General features: G+C 38.2%; 4 protein-coding genes across 4 annotated transcripts; 2 read left to right on the top strand and 2 right to left on the bottom strand.

The window, feature by feature from the left end:
* Nucleotides 1-41: 41 nt before the first annotated feature.
* On the bottom strand, nucleotides 42-1,361 carry LOC126792395 (peroxidase 66-like). The gene is made up of 2 exons (XM_050518824.1): nucleotides 969-1,361; nucleotides 42-824 (listed from the first exon to the last, which is right to left on the bottom strand). Exons 1-2 carry the CDS (start codon nucleotides 1,359-1,361, stop codon nucleotides 42-44), a joined length of 1,176 nt encoding a protein of 391 aa, XP_050374781.1.
* Nucleotides 1,362-4,015: 2,654 nt separating this feature from the next.
* On the top strand, nucleotides 4,016-7,837 carry LOC126790191 (lysM domain receptor-like kinase 3). The gene is made up of 10 exons (XM_050516346.1): nucleotides 4,016-4,920; nucleotides 5,374-5,577; nucleotides 5,702-5,841; nucleotides 5,958-6,047; nucleotides 6,125-6,230; nucleotides 6,331-6,482; nucleotides 6,660-6,757; nucleotides 6,865-7,003; nucleotides 7,291-7,389; nucleotides 7,557-7,837. Exons 1-10 carry the CDS (start codon nucleotides 4,272-4,274, stop codon nucleotides 7,719-7,721), a joined length of 1,842 nt encoding a protein of 613 aa, XP_050372303.1. The 5' UTR covers nucleotides 4,016-4,271; the 3' UTR covers nucleotides 7,722-7,837.
* A 454-nt stretch (nucleotides 7,838-8,291) lies between these two features.
* Nucleotides 8,292-12,511, top strand: LOC126790294 (AP-1 complex subunit mu-2). Its single transcript, XM_050516483.1, has 11 exons — nucleotides 8,292-8,641; nucleotides 8,806-8,952; nucleotides 9,046-9,108; nucleotides 9,206-9,382; nucleotides 9,475-9,578; nucleotides 10,726-10,833; nucleotides 10,932-11,028; nucleotides 11,131-11,228; nucleotides 11,396-11,537; nucleotides 11,650-11,772; nucleotides 12,125-12,511. Exons 1-11 carry the CDS (start codon nucleotides 8,513-8,515, stop codon nucleotides 12,221-12,223), a joined length of 1,287 nt encoding a protein of 428 aa, XP_050372440.1. The 5' UTR covers nucleotides 8,292-8,512; the 3' UTR covers nucleotides 12,224-12,511.
* Nucleotides 12,512-14,992: 2,481 nt separating this feature from the next.
* LOC126791764 (L-tryptophan--pyruvate aminotransferase 1) lies at nucleotides 14,993-17,345 on the bottom strand. The gene is made up of 5 exons (XM_050518238.1): nucleotides 17,215-17,345; nucleotides 16,661-16,964; nucleotides 15,713-16,014; nucleotides 15,286-15,587; nucleotides 14,993-15,192 (listed from the first exon to the last, which is right to left on the bottom strand). The coding sequence occupies exons 1-5, from the start codon at nucleotides 17,328-17,330 to the stop codon at nucleotides 14,993-14,995; spliced, it is 1,224 nt and encodes a 407-aa protein (XP_050374195.1). The 5' UTR covers nucleotides 17,331-17,345.
* Nucleotides 17,346-18,063: the final 718 nt, after the last annotated feature.

Raw genomic sequence — 18,063 nt, 5'->3', positions numbered from 1 at the left:
AATCAAATTACATCAAGCTATAGTCTTATGAGTTATGACTCTTATCCAATGGGCGCCCGACAGTTTACCCTTATCTGTCCTTCATCTTTTTTGAGAGTATTTACTCTCCCCAACCTGGCCATGGCATCGATAAACTTCTTTCCCCAACCTTGAGGATCAGCAGCCATTTTGTTCACAATCCCTGAGGTGCGGGGATCAGTGGCCAGCACCTGATCCGTTGCAAGCAAGCCCTTCTTTTTCTGCAGGTTCAAATAGTACTGAACGTCGAGTTTCAGAGGTGATGTGGGATCAAAGTCCACCATGAATTCTATTTCTTTCCCCTTAGGCACCTGTGCCGGGCACTTTTTGGCTAGCTCATCAGCAAAGGCTGGGTCCATGTCAGGGTCTCTGGGCACACCTGGCTTAAACGTGTATAGTCTTTCTGAAAATCTGGTACATTGTGATCGTCCGATGGAGTGTGCACCAGACAAGACAACCAGATCTTCTAATGATAATTTTCTCACAGCAAACTCGTGTATAATGTCATCAAGTTTATCCTTAGGAACAGGGAGATTATCGGCATCAGGTGCACGTGAATACGGACTGTCATAGCGACCGGCAACGACATCATAACGTGGTAAGCCGGCAAGTATAACGGCTTCCCGAGCAGCAAATGCAATTATGTCAGCGCATGTCACAGTTTTTGGGCATTCCTTCTCGAGCTGGGTCTTGATCTCATCAATAACCTCAAGACCTCTTATTGTTAAACCATTGGCATCATTCATTTTCTCTGTAGCCCCCTTACCATTCAGTGAGGAATCCAATAGGATTGAGGCATCACAACCCTGTTGCACGTACACATGAAACCCTAATTATAACTAACATCTCATGATCTCAATAAGAATGAGTACATACGTTTTATAACGCATCGCATGCTATTGAACGTACGTATATAGTACGAACTTTCCAGATACATGTAATGTTCTCACCTTGATCCAACAATCATGGAACAAGAGGCGGATGAAGGCAGCAGGAAGCTTGGGATCTTTCTGCTGAGCACGTTTCACAGTATCAGCGACAATGTTCTCAACCTTGGGGCAAGTCTTTGCGTAAAACCCTAGAGTTAAGCCATCATCCTGCTGCGGACCTGGTTGCTGAGGCCCCGGCTGCTGCAATACGGCTGCCGGCTGCTGTGGTAAGGGTCCCGGTTGCTGGGGTTTCGGTTGCTGCGGCAGGGGTCCCGGTTGTTGGGGTTTCGGCTGCTGCGGTTGAGGCCCCGGTTGCTGTGGTTTCGGCTTCGGCTGGGCCTCGGAGGGAAGGATGATGAGGATGGTGAACAAGGTGAAGGTGAGGATAGGTGTGCTATATTGGCGCCAACCCATCTCTGAGCTATGTCAATAGTACTGGGATCGATGTATTTTGATTGAGGTCACCTGCTTTTCTTCCTATGATACCCACTTGAATCATGTGTAGACTTCCTTATATACCATCACAAATTGCTTGACTGCGTCTTCACAGAAAAGAATGCAACAGCCGAATTTGGCTGCCAGATCCATTTTTTCTTTCTTACTAGTTTGTGGTCTAGTCTCTTCCATTCAAAAATAGAAAAACGATGGGGTTTTCTAAATTTGTAAAGCTACTGTTCTATTTTGGAACTCAAGTTTGGAGATTCCTGGTAGTAGTGAGGTTAGCCATGAGCCTAAAGATGAAACAGATAATAATTGTACGTTCTAAACTTGGATCTCTTAATATATTTTTTTTTTTTGAGTTTGAGAATCCCTTTTCAGTTGGTATTAAACTATGTCGTACAAAAATATTTTAAGAACAGTTGCATACTAGATCATGTACAATTTAGCAAGCTAGATAGGTAGACTGTTAATGAAATACCAAATACTGCTCACTATTGAGGTCTTTGGCGACACTGCCACTTGTGTTAGAGATCGAAGAGGAAAGTAATGGATAAGTTGGCCAGTCCGGAAGTAATTAGATATGGATGAGTACTCAGGATAGTAATGGATAAGTTTTTGTTTGGAGATGAGGATGGTAATAAATTAGTTTTTTTTTTTGAAGAATCAAGAATATCGTCATCAATTTCATAAGCAGTACAAGTTAAAGTTGATGAATAAGTTAGTACATGAATACTTCATAAAATCCAGCAGGCGAACTAAGGATGGGGTGGCCAGTAGCGGCCGGACGAGCTAGCTTCTCCGATGAGTCTGATCCTATGTGAAACGAGCGATTTATCTCTACTGGACTCTTACATATAGGGATGTGCTCCGGTATCATTTGTAACAAATTAACAACTAAAAATCTCATCCAAGAGTGGTAGCTAGTTATTTTTGGATTAACATGCTTACTTGAGTACAGCAGATTTTCGTCTATATAACTGGATGTCACACTAGATTCCAATAACTAGGCATTGTAGAATCAAAGCTTCAGAGACCTGAGAAGTAAACCGGAGTATGCTCCAAGCAAGTAGCTTTCCTATGCAATTCTAATGTTGACAGTAAATTGCTATCTTCTATAGGCCATGTCTTAGCCGGCTTTATCCCAAAGTCATGGAGTATAGTACCTTTGACTCGTACTCTGACTACTCTCAACTCCGCTTCTTGGCCGGAAAGGAAATCACAGACCATAACGTTTCAGTGTTCAGACACCACTTTTCGGCCTGAGTTTATGATGTTGTGTCCGGTTAGATGTTATCTGCCGGTCGGTATTACACCGCTAATTTTTCCTCTTTATTTCACTTAAACAAAGATGGAGGTCGGTATTACACTAATTGCTTCCAAAGATTATTTCTTGGCAGAAGAGTTTGAGGAGCATTCTATTCATGCAGAGAAGAACATATGCAAAATTCTTCTACCTAGCTCCCAATAAAAATAGTTTTTAGTACTAGAGAATAACAGGAGCGTGAGGGCCCTTAGCAGAGCTGTTAAAGGCATATTTCTTGAAGGTGTGAATCTCAATGATGAATGAAAGCAAAATTTGGATATATCTGATTTAGAAGAAAGAAAAAATGTTATTCGGTAGCAGACCAAAGAGACAGCCGGCCATCCATTCAAGGACTAATTAAAGAAACAAGCTCGAAACATCCAAACATGCTGTACAAAACGGTCAATACAACGCTCTCATATATGTGCATGAGGTATGCCTACGCCATGTCAATTATCATTTCATATTGGCTATAATCAGTGTTCTAAATATCGGCAATATTTAAAAACCGATAGGATAAATGTCATATCGCCTCAATATATCGGTCAACTCAAAATATCGGGTCAACATGCGATATATCGAGTTTGACCCGATATTTCGGTGAACTTTTTTTTTCATTTGACTTTTTTTTGGTGGACTTTTTTTTCGGTGATTTTTTTTAAGGAGATGATGTCGTTTTGAGGAATTTCAACGTAAATAGGCAGAAGATGATTTTATCTTAAAAGATGAGGATGAAGATAATGGAGAAGATGAGTTTGACTTTGATTCTGATAATGAGAGAATTTATAATGCATGAATGCATAATCAATATCTCAATCTATGTTTTGTGCACCTATTTTTGTTCAATTAGTACGTAGTAGTTAATATTATTTAGTATATTTTGAATATTTTGAAATATATGTTTATAAATATATTAAATTTAAATTAAAAATTAACAAAAACGATAAATCTGATATAATTCGATATATCTCGATATATCTCCGTTATATCTTTATTTTACAAAACCGATACGATACCGATAACCGCTATTTAGACCATTAGCTGTAATGCAGTAGTAAAATTGTGAAAGAATAAAAACTCATACAAGAATCATATTCATTTCTGCAACTACATGTAAAACCAGTAATCTGTTTATATATTTCATATTTTCTACATATTTTCAATGAACAGCTGGTGTGCAAATATATAAACTAGTAACCAGTTATGAACACTATAGTTGAATCACTTGAATGAAATGATCTGGCAGTCCTGATACCATGAAAAGCCTCTGATAGAGTCAGACAAATATATGACAATGACCAGTAAATTGTATATTAAGTAATCGTCGATGCTTACAAAAGGTGTAGTTCTCATAAACTCATCTACATAGAACTGTATACATGAATTCAACTCTATTATAAACCTGTGAGAAAACCAAGCAGTTAACAAATCAAAAGAAATGACGTTGCAACCAATTGTCTCCATTAGTGTTGAATGAAAAACAAAAGGCTAATGACAAATTAAGAAGGGTATGGTTTGAGAGTCTCCTATATTTCTGTTCTTTCTTTCCTGCATAGGGAGAGGTTCCATATTGAACAACCATGGCATCGGTTTATCTCCTTCATTGTCTGATTGTCACCCTAATTTTTAGTCTGTATCCTCAAGCTCCTTCGCTTGCTGTATCGCCCACAACTTCTGTCATAGTTCCTTTCCAATGCTCTGCGACAATCGCTACATGTAATGCCTCACTATACCACATCAACAGAGGTTTTCCGAAAGAAGAAATTGCATCTTATTACTCTGTCAATCCATCTCAACTCAAACCAATAAAGTATAGCAACAGAGAAGATTATCTCATAAGTGTACCTTGTTCTTGCAAAAACATATCTGGCACTACTGGTTATTTCTATGATGCAATCTACCAAGTGAAATTGTCAGACACTTTTTATGATGTTTCCGATAAAGTCTACAGTGGACAAGCTTTATCTGTCATAGAAGAACAGAAGAACTTTGTTATAGGAGCTGATTTTCCCATTCATCTTCCTTGTGGGTGTGTAGATACTGATTCTCAGATTGTGGTAACATACACAGTTCAAGAGAAAGATACACTGACAGATATTGACAATCTGCTGTCTGCCAAGATAGAAAATATAGAAACTATGAACAAGAAACTGCTTGTGAACCCGTCATTCATTGTTCTTGGTTGGGTGCTGTTTGTGCCCTCGGAAAAGAATGGACTAAAAAAGCCAGGTGAGCTCTATTTCAGATCAATTGACTCATACTTATTTGATATTGTCTGGAGTCTATCCACAGTTTAGAAGATAGAGAGATTTACATTTGCTTTATGTTCAGCTCAATATAGAGATGTTTGTTGCATGCTGGTGTATCATGAATTTGTTGGTCAGCAATTTTTATAAAATGACTATCTGAATCATCAAGAGCCAATCTACAAGAATGAGATAACTACAATCTAGTAATGCTTTTTTATTCTCTCGGTTGCTGATCTTTATATACTACATATAGTTTGAGATCAACATCCTAGAGATTATTGAGTTACATGGACCCAACAATTTTGTAGTTAAATGCCTATATACCAATAATCAGAGCTGTATTTTGACAATAGAAAAGCATCAGATACAGGATTTCAAAAATTCACAGGTAATTTTCTGTAAGAGCTTGACCATACCTTGTTTTCATCACCAGGAAACAGACACAAGTGGGAAATTGTGGTTGGCATACTATCAGGTGTGACATTGCTTTCACTAAGCATATTTGTCCTCCTACTGTTTAGGAGAAAAGCTGCTGCCAAAGAAAATATTGAAGATCCAAAAGTTGTTTCCAAAACTCTGTCAGCCAATAAATCTTTTTCATTGCGTAATCAGTTACTTCATCAGCAATACATGGAAGGTCAGATATAACTTCAAATTACTCACTGAAATATACTACTTTATGCATGTTGAATCACAAAAAGCCTGAAAACATAAACATGGACAACTTGCTCATTGTAGTAAACTACATTGTTAATTTACAGATGCGGCAGTTTTTGAGTCAGATGGACCGGTAGTATTTCCTCTTGAGGAGATTGAAGAGGCTACTAGTTATTTCGATGAACATAAGATCATTGGAGAGGGTGGATATGGTAAAGTATACTTCGGAGTACTAGGGGAAAAGGTATGGCTAAACCCCACAAATTTTCTATAGTTCTACCCAACAGAGCCATAAAACTAGGCTATCTGTATCTTCCTACACCAAGTTTCAGAAGATAACACCCTTCTTTCAACTTTCAGGAGGTCGCCATAAAGAAAATGAGATCTAATAAGTGCAAAGAATTCTTTGCAGAGCTGAAGGTCTTATGCAAGATCCATCACATTAATGTGGTGAGACACCAATTCTAAATAAATGTTCTCCGATATGGTAGACTTTTGTACATTCATTCGTAAAATTGTTGTTATAGGTGGAGCTTTTGGGGTATGCCAGTGGAGAAGACCACCTCTACCTGGTGTATGAGTATGTTCAGAATGGATCACTGAGTGAACATCTTCATGATCCATTGCTTAAAGGTACTCAAATCACGGATACACATGTACAGAAATACATTGCTTAACACAAGGAATTTCATACAATGCATTGTTGAAAGACACTACAATCTCATTAAATCAGGTCATCGGCCTCTCTCCTGGACTGCAAGAACACAAATTGCACTGGATACTGCAAAAGGTATTGAATACATTCATGACCACACAAAAGCCCGATATGTGCACCGTGATATAAAGTCAAGTAACATACTACTTGATGAGGGTCTCAGAGCAAAGGTACCAAATCCATGACTTATTAAACATGATCTAGTCCATCGCTATTGTAGGCTTTGACTAAGTTATCTATATTCAATAACTTATTTGAAGACAATATGCTTTACTGAAACCATCTTATCTGCAACTTGTTACCATACATGGTTAGTTCTTTAGTTAATTTTAATTGCATATCCATAGGTAGCAGATTTTGGTTTGGCAAAGCTTGTTGGAAGAACCAATGAAGAGGATATTATAGCCACACGACTGGTTGGAACACCGGGATATCTCCCCCCAGAGTAAGATTAATATCTTTGGTTTATTACTTTATACTACTAGCAAATGACACTAGAGAAAATATTAATTTTTCCAAGTATATGCGGCTTACCTTTCATTACTGTGAAAGATCAGTGCAGGAGCTCCAGGTGACTCACAAGACTGATGTATTTGCATTTGGAGTGGTAGTTGCAGAACTGATTACAGGGCAGCGTGCGCTGTTCCGTGACAACTGGGAGCCTGCAAAACTGAAATCTTTGATCACAGTTGTAAGTTTTAACTAAGTCTTCAACAGCACAGAAATCTAAGCTACAATGTCCCAGACTCCAAAAACCCACCCCCATAAACCCAATATCTTAAATCCTGAATCAAAGAAAACCCTAATCCCCAAATGCCAAACTTTCAAACCTCAAACACCCCAACCCCTGAGGTAAAAATGCCAATCAATGCATAAGTGAACATGAACATAGATGCATAAATGTAATCAAAGTATCTATCTTTGTACTTGGTTGCTCACTCACTGCAAATCAAAATTTGATATCTTTCACATCGACAGATAAAGAAGGTGTTCCAAGATGGTGACCCAGTATCAGCTTTGGAAGCTGTCATAGACCCTAATCTCCAGGACAGCTATCCCATACAAGAGATATACAAGGTATCTAATTTCAGGGACATACAAACACACATCCATTTGCAGTTCAGGGATTATCTTCAATCTTATATACAGACATACAGTTCTATAGAGTAGATCAAAAAGGGTATTGTTGATTACCTTTGGGATATCAGTTTCTGATATAGATGTGAAATTGATGAGTGTTGCAGATGGCAGAAATATCAGAGTGGTGTTTGAGTGAAGAAGCGGTGGGGAGGCCAGAGATGAGAGAGATTGTAGTGCTCCTCTCTCAAATTGCGACGGCTTCAATTGAATGGGAAGCTCAGCTTGGCGGTAACAGTCAGGTTTTCAGTGGCCTATTTAATGGAAGATGATGATCAAAAGGACCTAATACTTTACACAGCATGTTCGCATGCTCAATGATCACTGCAGTTTCGCAACTTCTGGAATTTTGGTCACATCTGTATTTCGTAGTACATAGAAACTCCTATATAGTACATTAGTACGCACATATTTTTTGGACTTCCTTGTGAATAATCAACTACATCGTTATAGACTTTATCTACTCTTGTTAGTCATTAAGGTGATAATGATCTAATTATTTGAGTGCAAATAAAAAGAAAAATATATAGTGAATACTGATAATTAAAAAAAAACGGCTTGATTAGATTTAAATATTACACACATTAACAATGAAATTTGAATATTTATTGCGAGATTCATTTGAGAATTGAACCCTTGGACAAATCACAAATGTATATGCCTTGTTGCCACATTGTAGTATCACAAATTCCATTTTCCAATTAATATCAAGAAATGGAATTCTTGGGTGGTAATTATCATTCACAGTGTCAAGTCTTTATTAACTAACTAACCCAAAACGACGTCGCAACATAGACTGACTCGCAGCACTCGCTGGCTTCTAACGTCTGAAAGAAGCAAAAATGTTCACCTTCATTCCCAAAACTCAGACCGAGGACGGAGGAGGGAGCCGGTTCACGGTGAAAGACTGAACCTTTCATGGCAGAAACGACGTCGTAGAAATCACAGATCTAAACCTGAGCTCTTCTTCTTCTTTCTTCTTGCTGAAGCTTACTACCAATCCAGAAATCACAGATCGCATCCACTGTGTTTTCCCGATCTGAGCCGCCTCGCCGGAAACCTAATGGCAGGGGCAGTCTCGGCGCTGTTCCTCCTAGACATCAAAGGCCGCGTTCTCATCTGGCGCGACTATCGCGGCGACGTCTCCGCCGTCCAGGCCGAGCGCTTCTTCACTAAGCTCATCGACAAAGAGGTCCTCTTCTTCCTTCTCACTTTCTCAATTTCACAAATTCTTCAGCTGCTTTGCTTTTGCTAATTGTGATTAGAATCTCAGAGTTAGCTGTGATTAATTAGTGGATTGGTAATTGTGGTTTATATTGATCTGGAATTCTGGATGGCAATCTCTGGTTGGTTCAGGCTGATGCAGAGTCACACGATCCGGTAGTGCACGATAATGGCGTGAGCTACATGTTTCTGCAGCATAACAATGTGTACCTGATGGCGGCATCGAGGCAGAACTGCAATGCTGCCAGCATTCTCTTCTTTTTGCACCGCATTGTTGATGTATGATCCATTCTTAAAATATGAGCTTCGTGCCTGCATTGTCATTTTGGTTTAGGGTATGAACTTTGCGTAAATTGGTGATGTGATTGGCAGGTGTTCAAGCATTATTTCGAAGAGTTAGAGGAGGAGTCACTTAGGGATAACTTTGTCGTTGTGGTGAGGAGATGTTTGTGGTGTTTGTTTTGCTCAGTTTTGATTCTCGGATGTTTTTGTGGTTTGATGTGTTTTTTTTTTTCCGTGTCATTTCTTGTAGTATGAGTTGCTTGATGAAATGATGGACTTTGGATACCCCCAGTTTACTGAGGCGAAGATTCTGAGTGAATTTATTAAGACGGATGCTTACAGGATGGAAGTTAATCAGAGGCCCCCAATGGCCGTAACAAATGCAGTGTCTTGGCGCAGTGAAGGAATACGTTACAAGAAAAATGAGGTGCTTACACTGGAAAAAGGAAGAAATTTATCTTTCTTTGTAGAAATAGACAGTGGATGACTTTCTTTTGGTGTTTTTGTTGATTATTGCAGGTTTTTCTTGATGTGGTGGAGAGTGTTAACATACTCGTCAACAGCAATGGACAAATCATTAGGTCTGATGTTGTTGGAGCTTTAAAGATGAGGACTTATTTGAGGTGTGTTTTCGCTTTGATGTTTTATCTAGCAAATATGTGTATTCTATTTAGTTTTTTTAACCAGTGTGTTTAGTAGTCTAATTCCTATTTGTGTAAATGGACATATTGGTAGATTATGTTCTTAGTTTCTTACTGGATTCTTTGTAAACATAAATATTTAGTGTGAGATAATATTTCAGGATCTTATAGTTTGTTTGCCGTATGCTAGTGCACAAATCCATTTTGAGGTGAAACTCATGTTTAGAGGACAGTGATTAAATCTTAAATCCTGGTAAATGCTGCTCTCTGAAATAAACAATCAGTTGTTGTTGTAAAAGCCGGTTAGTAAACCCTTGGTTTATTATAGATAAAGAAGTCTGTTGTAACCTCCAAATCCATTGATAGACCTCCCACGTAATTTTAAAACCCAGAATTTTCCTTATTTTACCTCAAGTAAAATGAATTATATCATGCATTCTATATATATATATATATATATATATATACACACACGGACGTCAGGAGAGAAAATGTGGAGGTCTTTGTATAAATCTGTACAAAAATTTGACAGTAAAGGGCAATTCAGATTAATAAAATTTTCTAATTACCCATTGGATTTTTTTACTTACTCTTTTATCGAGGACTGCCTTTAATTGAATAGCTGCAGATTTTCTCAATTTGACGTGTGGCTGTAACAATTTTAAAATGCTTGTCCCCTCTGCACATGTAAATGTTGAATTCCTTTGGTATTTTGGGACTTCCTAGCATGTAGCATCAATTCACTGTGATGTTCTAGCACTGGTTATGCACAAATGTACTCTTTCGTAATTTTCTTATTCCAGGCTTAAGGTACACATATGCTTTTGATCACTTTCCTGTTTATTACTTTTCCTGGCCAAAAAGCCATTTATTGGTGCATGTAGTCTCTGCTAAATGTCTCTGCTAAATGCTAACCATTCCTTTTTCTTTTCCCTAATATATCGTGTAGACCTTAATGTGAGTATATAGTCTTCAGTCTTCACATCTGATAACTTTGGTGTAATTACTGTTGCAGTGTCTATTATTTAAAATAATAATATATAGTAGTCTTTGCTAATTATAATTGCATGCTCAAGTATCTTGTGTTCTCATATAATGACTTGGGTGTATATACTTATTCTTGCTGCAGTGGTATGCCTGAATGTAAACTGGGCTTAAATGATAGAGTGTTATTGGAGGCACAAGGGAGAACAACAAAGGGAAAGGCCATTGATTTGGAAGACATCAAATTTCATCAGTATGTCGTTTTAATGTTTGTGCTACTTTTATTTCTGTTTGAGAGGTTACCCGACCAAAATTCCTACAACCTCACACTAAATATTAAAATCTGCTTAGGTGTGTGCGTTTGGCCCGGTTTGAAAATGATAGGACAATATCCTTTGTTCCACCTGATGGAGCTTTTGATCTCATGACTTATAGACTGAGTACGCAGGTAACCTCATGCTCTGTTACAGCACTTTTCTTGGTTTCCTTTTTGTTTTGGCAGTTTTCTATGGATTTCTAATTCTAAGGAGTTTCATTGTATCTCTTTCAGGTTAAGCCTCTAATTTGGGTTGAAGCTCAAATTGAAAGGCATTCAAAAAGTCGCATTGAGATCCTGGTAAAAGCTCGTAGCCAGTTCAAGGAGCGCAGGTAAATTTTTTTTCATTTATTATCTGGATTTGGGAGGGTTTGGGGTCTAGTTATTGGCAATAACTTATTGCTGCATTAATTGTGCCTTTTGTCAAGTCAATTGCTCTGTGCTATTGGAACCCTAATGTCTGAGATTCCATAGTACTTATGAAAATCTAAATGCACAGCACTGCAACGAATGTTGAGATTGAGGTACCTGTGCAAACGGATGCCACTAACCCAAATATTCGGACATCATTAGGATCTGCAACATATGCACCTGAAAATGATGCACTAATATGGAAGATACGATCTTTTCCTGGTGGCAAGGTAACAGAATTATTTATATATCTCCGCATTCACTTCAGGAGTTGTAGCTATTGTTTCTTGTGCGGCATACTTCAGTTTTTCAATAATCCGGCTCTTAATTGGAATGTTATAGGAGTATCTGTTGAGAGCAGAGTTTCACCTTCCAAGTGTAACTGCTGAAGAATCTACTCCTGAAAGAAAAGCTCCTATACGTGTGAAGTTTGAGATACCTTATTTTACTGTTTCCGGAATACAGGTACTCTTCTAAGGACATGATTGCTTTGCTACATTTAGAACGTCTAGATCTCTATTAGACCACCATTTTTGCTAAGGACTCCTAGGCAGAAAAGAGGATAAAATTTCAAGGTGGTGGTTTAAGGTTTGTTTGATTCAAAGTATTCTCAACCGGCTGTTAGTATGCAACAGAGACAACTTAAGTGTGCTGTGCAATATTAGGATGTCAAGTTGATATAGTAAGCAGCCATAGAGTAGACAAGCTACTTATTAAGAAAAAAAATTGTCTTCTAATAACACTGCCATGATTATGTTGAAACACGGAGAATCAAAACCAAAGTAGTTTTAATTTATGTAAGTGCTGGGTTTTGTAGGTTCGTTACCTGAAGATTATTGAAAAGAGTGGATACCAAGCTCTTCCATGGGTGAGATACATAACCATGGCAGGCGAGTATGAATTAAGGCTTATATGAAATCTGCAAGTGGTTGATGTTTTCGGATCAAGAATATTCATGTATGATATTGAATGGTTTTAAAGTAAGACTGCTGGATAAGTTAAAGACCTTAATTGGATAGCCAGTTGCCTGGGATCAGTAAACATTGAGTTTTCTCTTTGATTTTGTCCATGCAGTGTGAATGTTTGTCCACCAGTGTTGTGAGTTATGGTTACCAGAAGATAGGGTTTTTCTATATATGGAATTAAGAACCGAGCCATGTTATTATGGATTTTGTTTGCTTAAATTCTTGTTTGTTTCTGCTCACTATTTTTTTAGTAGTCATCATTAGTCTACATCATTTTCTTTTTCCCAAAGATGTCAATAATATTGACTAGATACTCCTGTACGACTTCATCAATCAAGATTATTTTGTGTTCAAGTTTTACCAAATTCATAATTTTTCTTCTGGATGGATGTGTTCATACATATACTAAATATTTTGAACGAGCTACATATGTTGGTTATCCCTTTTGTTTTCTTTTTCTTTATTTTTTCTTTGAGAGTCAATTGAGACTTTGATAAATTTAGAACATCTCCAACAATTCCTCTTAAATTCTCTATATTATAAATGATGAAAACACCAAATCTCTAACAAACAAAAAAAAGACCTCAACTCCAATTCCTCTATTCTATTGTAGAAAATTAAATGTAAATCTGTGTAATTATATGCAAATCAAATTAAATCCAGTAATGCTATAATTTATATCAAGACATAGAAATGAGATAAAGATTTTTTTCTTTGGTTATTTTGTAGGAATGGAGGGTGAATTTTTTGTTTTTGTAAGAAATAAAATTTATAAATTGTTTTTAAAATTATATAAATTCTACAAATTTAGAGATTTTATTTCTCTTTCTTCACACTTACTCTATTATAGAAGATGGTTTGCATGATTATTTGAGTTAAAAATTGATATTTTTCATTTATAATAGAAATTATTTGGATTTAGAGATATTGTTGGAGATGTTTCTACGAAAATTCTCATCTTCTAGAGTTGCTTCACCCTCTCAGTCTGGGCATATATTAAATTAGATCGGGGCTCTTCCAAATTGTTGGGATTAAACTTGGTTTTGTGATGCGACTGTTTCCTCCAAAACACTGTTGACAGAGCCCAAACATCACTTTGGGTCTTTGATTGGTAACAGCTTCATGACTTTGATCACGTGAATCTACGTGATCATTACCGCGATGAACCGATGAACAAGTTCCGGTAGTCGAGGTTGAACTTTAAACGAACTAAAGGAATTTACCGTGTAAAAAGTAAAGATATAAATTTGCTCATCAGTTTAGAGAGAAAACCGGAAATAATGGGGAAGTCATTAAGGTGCTCTACCTTGAACCTCACTTCGTGAAGAACGTTTAATGTGTATGTGATTATGTAAACATATCCTATTAAAGTTGATGAAGCATGTAAAACACACACAAATAATATTTTGTCTTTTGTTTAGGATTTAATTAAGTGCATATAATTGCAGCAGTTTTTAACGTATTCTCTCAGCCCTAGCCGCTAGGGTTTATGCGAGTACGACCACATCTCTGATTGATTGCCATGGCCGATCAATCCTATTCTCCTGCTGGTACCTATGTCCGTGATAGCACCTTCGTTAGGTCTTCTAGATCGACGCGTGCGGTCCTTGGGTCACCAAAACCGGCATTTCTACCTAGTTGGTCGTAGAAAAGTTTTTTAAGCGGTGGCTTCTCTGGCCACTTTGTTTCTTCCTTTGACCACGGTGGTTCGTCCTCTGGCCGCAGTGTTTCTGGTCAGGTTGGCCTTGACAATGGGACTCTACGAGATTCGGACCCGTGTGGGAGTTTTGGTGTTAGTGATGTGGAACTGTGGCGGTGGAGAGGATTTGTTCCTCACATCATTGGCAAGGTTCTCCGGAAAAAGATGCCTCCGGCTTGTCTTGGTGGCTCTCATGGCATTATCTGGGACGTTGGTGATGGTGGTCTGCTTTGGTCGGGGCTCGATAAGTTTCGATCTTTTTTTCGGGATGGGAAAAGATCTTGATGGTGATGTTGGAGAAGTGAGGCATCATTTAGGCAACTTGAGGCCTTATGACGCTTGAGGCAGGCAATGGCACCAGTGCACTTCTTTGGTTTTTGGTCGGTCCTTTTGGGGCTGAGTAGATCTGGATTTGACTAGAATTCTAGTGGGCTCTTCTGGACTCCTTGGAGTTTGGTGGTGGGGCTTGTACTCAGGAAAGAATTACTGGACCTTGATGGGACAGTGGTTAAAGTGCAGCATGTGGAGATTCATCCATGCGAAGAAATACAATAGAGATGGGGCAACCTATTTCTGCCGAACTTGGTGTGATTGGTACCTTTTAATTTTTATATATATTGGTTTAGGCTTGCTATTTAAAGTGTTATAAATAGTGCTGAAAAAGTATGTAAGTCGTGGTCATATTAGCTAGTTTTGTCTAGACTTTAGAGTTAAGAGATAACTCTTTTTGTTGGCCTTTAGGGGTGTGCTATCTTGATTTGCTTACTGAATATATATGGTTGACATTTTGATTAAAAGAAGCATATAAAACACGCGGAAATAAAGTTTAGACTTTATATTATGAATAGGTAGAAAAAAATACTGTGGTAATGGCCATAACTAATGGCACTAGAAAGAGTTGATAATCTCTTCAAGAACCATTAAAAAACCTAATCCTTGCTCAAGATCATGCACCATACGTCCATACATATTACTCTTATGATCTTATCATCTCAGGGTTACTGTAGAATAACGCTTGAGATTAATACCCATTACTAATGGCCTTAATAGTTGACAATCTCTCCAAGAACTGGTCGAACACCTCATCCTTGCTCAGCATGCTGATCCTTAAATATTTTTGATCAGTCCCAAACTTTCTCCCAGTTCTTCCTTGCACTTTGATGCATCCTCTTATAAACTTCTCCGCGTCTATGTCTTCCTTGCACTTCAACCAGGCGAACGCTGCATTTACAGATCAAAGTGAACCAAGTAATGCATTAGTATCTTTAATATCAATTTGCTGCTTACAAAGTCATATAAATATGCCATCCTAACCTGGTTGTGGTTCATAGAGTCCACCAGAAAAGAGGCAGTACTCTTCCTGATACTTTGGCAGACTGAAAATTTCATTGCGATTGACCACTTCTCTCAGCCTCTTCCACCTTTGAGTCATGAGGTTCTGGCATTGCTCAAAGAAGAGCTCAGGGTTTTTGGCCTTGCAGTTCTGATAGCCATCACAAATCACGCCCATTATCTTTGCAGCTCGATGCTGAGAATCCTTGGACACACCAAGCGAACTCAGCTCTACAAATTTAGCCATCTTCTTAGCAATCTCTTTGTCCTTCACAATTGCCCATCTGAAAGAACGCAACAACAAAGTTGAAGTCACATTTATTCATAAGAGTACCATTATTTAACGCTTAACGTACAACATAAACTAAAAGGGTTTAACCTCTAGCAGACCAAAGAACAACAAACTTACCCAATGCGGGAACCAGCATGTCCCGTGCTTTTGGAAAATGTGAAATACATAATGTCTTCATCGACAGGAGCAGTAATAGGAGTGTATTGAGGCCAGTAGTAGGCAAGGTCATGAATAAGCTTCCCTTTAACTTGATCATCTGGTCTGTTTCTCACCACGGCTTTTCGATTAGTTCCATCTGGGTTGTTTGGAGTGTTCACCACCTCAATGTAGTCTCCATGTTCCTTCTTATCAAAGGCATATGCATCACCTGCCCATCTGTAAAGCCCTGAACGGAGATAGTCTGTCTCATCTGGATATGACTGCAATGGAAGCAAGAATAGTCAGCAAGCTAGTTTGAATCAACACAAGGGAATGGATCCATGAAAATTAAACAGAAAACAATTGCTAGGAGAATCTAATTAAGGTTGACCTTGACCTAACAGCTAGCTGGTTAATTGTCAAGCAAACTAGCCAGACATGCCCATGTTACTATATTCAAAATGGCTAAGGACGTACTCGAAACACAGGTTAGAATTTGCCGCATGTTACGAAGCAAGATTGTGTTTCCCAGAAGACATATTTGCCGCTTTGTCTCTCCTTCCATGCAAACATCTGCATGTTCCATTGACAGTCTTCTCGTAATGTCACCCCACCAAGGATTGAATTTCGATATGAATAAATCCAATTCCAATAAAAGTTTTGAGCTGTGCTTAGTTGGTGCATTTATATAGGGTGACAAACCTTGGTATATAATTGAATAAATATATACAGTATTCGTAATACGACAGAATTAGAAAAAATTCAGGAAAAAAAAACAGATTAGGGTTCCAGAGGCCCTCCCTTGCTTTTATTGGTCAGTTGACTTTAATATGGAAAAATATATAGATGTAGGATATAATTATTCAAGAACGTACTTATCTAAATATATATTGACGATCGATTAAGGAAGGGGTCAATGAGGCTTACCGAGTAGTAAGGAGCGGCAGACACGACACTGATCGGCTCAGCCCCACCAGGAGAAGTGAGAGCATACAGTGCCGCCTGGTAAAGCTGTGTGGAGCCTGTGCCCACCACAATATGACGACCGTCCACCACCGCATTCCCAACCGTCCGGTGAAGTCTTCTAACCGCATCCTCAAATTGTGGCTCCAGAAAAAAGCAGACGTTGGTGAAATCGCTGACATAGCTCATCCATTGGCCGCCGGATATCACCAGAGAACACTTGTCTCCCATCTTTTTCCAGTATGGTTCGAACACTGTTGGGTCGCCCCTGCCGTCAAAAATATCATATATTAAACATCATCCTACAATGTTGAATCACATGCCCCATGTTGTGTGATAATAATCGTGAAACTTGTTCTCTTTCATTGTCCACAAATCGGCTCTCATTGCATTCAGCATGAGACAATAGAAATCGATGAGATGTGTATCTAATGCTCGATGAATCTGAACCTAATGACAGCTTTCCAAAAGAACAAAATACATGCATAGTGAACGATGAAAGAAAAAGAACGACGTACTGTTCGAGATTCAGGACAGTGTCTGGTGAAACGCTAGACCCTCTAAAGCCATTGCCATTAGCTGTTGGCGTTTTGTTAGCGCTTGCAGAATTAGGGTTTTGATCAGTGCCGCACATTTTGTCTCTTTCTCTAAGAACACGAATAGGCTGATGATTTTGAATTGAAAAGGCTCTCAATGTTACTTCTCCTCGTTCATGCTTCTCTATTATATAGCAGTCGAGTGTGTGGAGGGGTGCATCAAACTTACTTGTTTTGGTTGCTTCTATGGTTGGTTTTATTCCATAATAAAGAAGGAGTTCTGACCATAATAGGATAATAATATGTCAAAGCCGGTAACTATACATTTAACAATTGGCAGCAAATCTGGCAGTATCTAATAATAGCAAATCTGGTATGAATCTATCAATGAACAATTTTATCATACATGAATTCGGTGTATAATGAGATCATTGAGATGTACAACATGGGTAGATTTTTTTCTGCTTATTATTTTTCTTAATCTGTTTCATTAATGCGTTGTTGTGTTTGGAGACACAACAATCTGGTCAACTTTGCAACAGCCTCCAATCTTTGTGTTTAGAGAGGCGAATTTCGTTGCTGATAGATCGACTAATCTTGGTTATTCAATAACTGATACCGTTAGGCGAGATCATTGTGTCCCAACTCCCAAAGAAAGCGTCTGCGACACTTATTTTTGATCTTGTAAACTCTGATATCTAATTTAAAAGTAACCTCCGATCTTTGCAATATATTAAAATAACAAACTTGGAGGTGTCCAAACTATACCCTCCCTACAAAACAAAATTGGTTACGAAATTAATTTCGGACTCAATCTGACCACTGATGCAT

The sequence above is a fragment of the Argentina anserina genome, chromosome 4, assembly GCF_933775445.1.
Source record: "Argentina anserina chromosome 4, drPotAnse1.1, whole genome shotgun sequence".
Taxonomy (NCBI): Eukaryota; Viridiplantae; Streptophyta; class Magnoliopsida; order Rosales; family Rosaceae; genus Argentina; species Argentina anserina.
The sequence above is the reverse complement of the archived record's forward strand: the minus strand, read 5'-3'. Positions and strand labels throughout refer to the sequence as shown.

What these genes read in the sequence shown, in the direction of transcription:
- LOC126792395 (XM_050518824.1), bottom strand. Translation starts at nt 1,361, where the DNA reads ATGGGTTGGCGCCAATATAGCACACCTATCCTCACCTTCACCTTGTTC. An exon ending in TCCATGATTGTTGGATCAAG is followed by an intron (nt 825 to 968) that starts GTGAGAACATTA and finishes TACGTGCAACAG; the next exon opens with GGTTGTGATGCCTCAATCCT.
- LOC126790191 (XM_050516346.1), top strand. Translation starts at nt 4,272, where the DNA reads ATGGCATCGGTTTATCTCCTTCATTGTCTGATTGTCACCCTAATTTTT. An exon ending in AGATCCATCACATTAATGTG is followed by an intron (nt 6,048 to 6,124) that starts GTGAGACACCAA and finishes TTGTTGTTATAG; the next exon opens with GTGGAGCTTTTGGGGTATGC. An exon ending in TGAAATCTTTGATCACAGTT is followed by an intron (nt 7,004 to 7,290) that starts GTAAGTTTTAAC and finishes TCACATCGACAG; the next exon opens with ATAAAGAAGGTGTTCCAAGA.
- LOC126790294 (XM_050516483.1), top strand. Translation starts at nt 8,513, where the DNA reads ATGGCAGGGGCAGTCTCGGCGCTGTTCCTCCTAGACATCAAAGGCCGC. An exon ending in TTTTGCACCGCATTGTTGAT is followed by an intron (nt 8,953 to 9,045) that starts GTATGATCCATT and finishes TGTGATTGGCAG; the next exon opens with GTGTTCAAGCATTATTTCGA. An exon ending in AAGATGAGGACTTATTTGAG is followed by an intron (nt 9,579 to 10,725) that starts GTGTGTTTTCGC and finishes TTCTTGCTGCAG; the next exon opens with TGGTATGCCTGAATGTAAAC.
- LOC126791764 (XM_050518238.1), bottom strand. Translation starts at nt 17,330, where the DNA reads ATGTGCGGCACTGATCAAAACCCTAATTCTGCAAGCGCTAACAAAACG. An exon ending in ACTGTCCTGAATCTCGAACA is followed by an intron (nt 16,965 to 17,214) that starts GTACGTCGTTCT and finishes TTTTGACGGCAG; the next exon opens with GGGCGACCCAACAGTGTTCG. An exon ending in ACTCTATGAACCACAACCAG is followed by an intron (nt 15,193 to 15,285) that starts GTTAGGATGGCA and finishes CTGTAAATGCAG; the next exon opens with CGTTCGCCTGGTTGAAGTGC.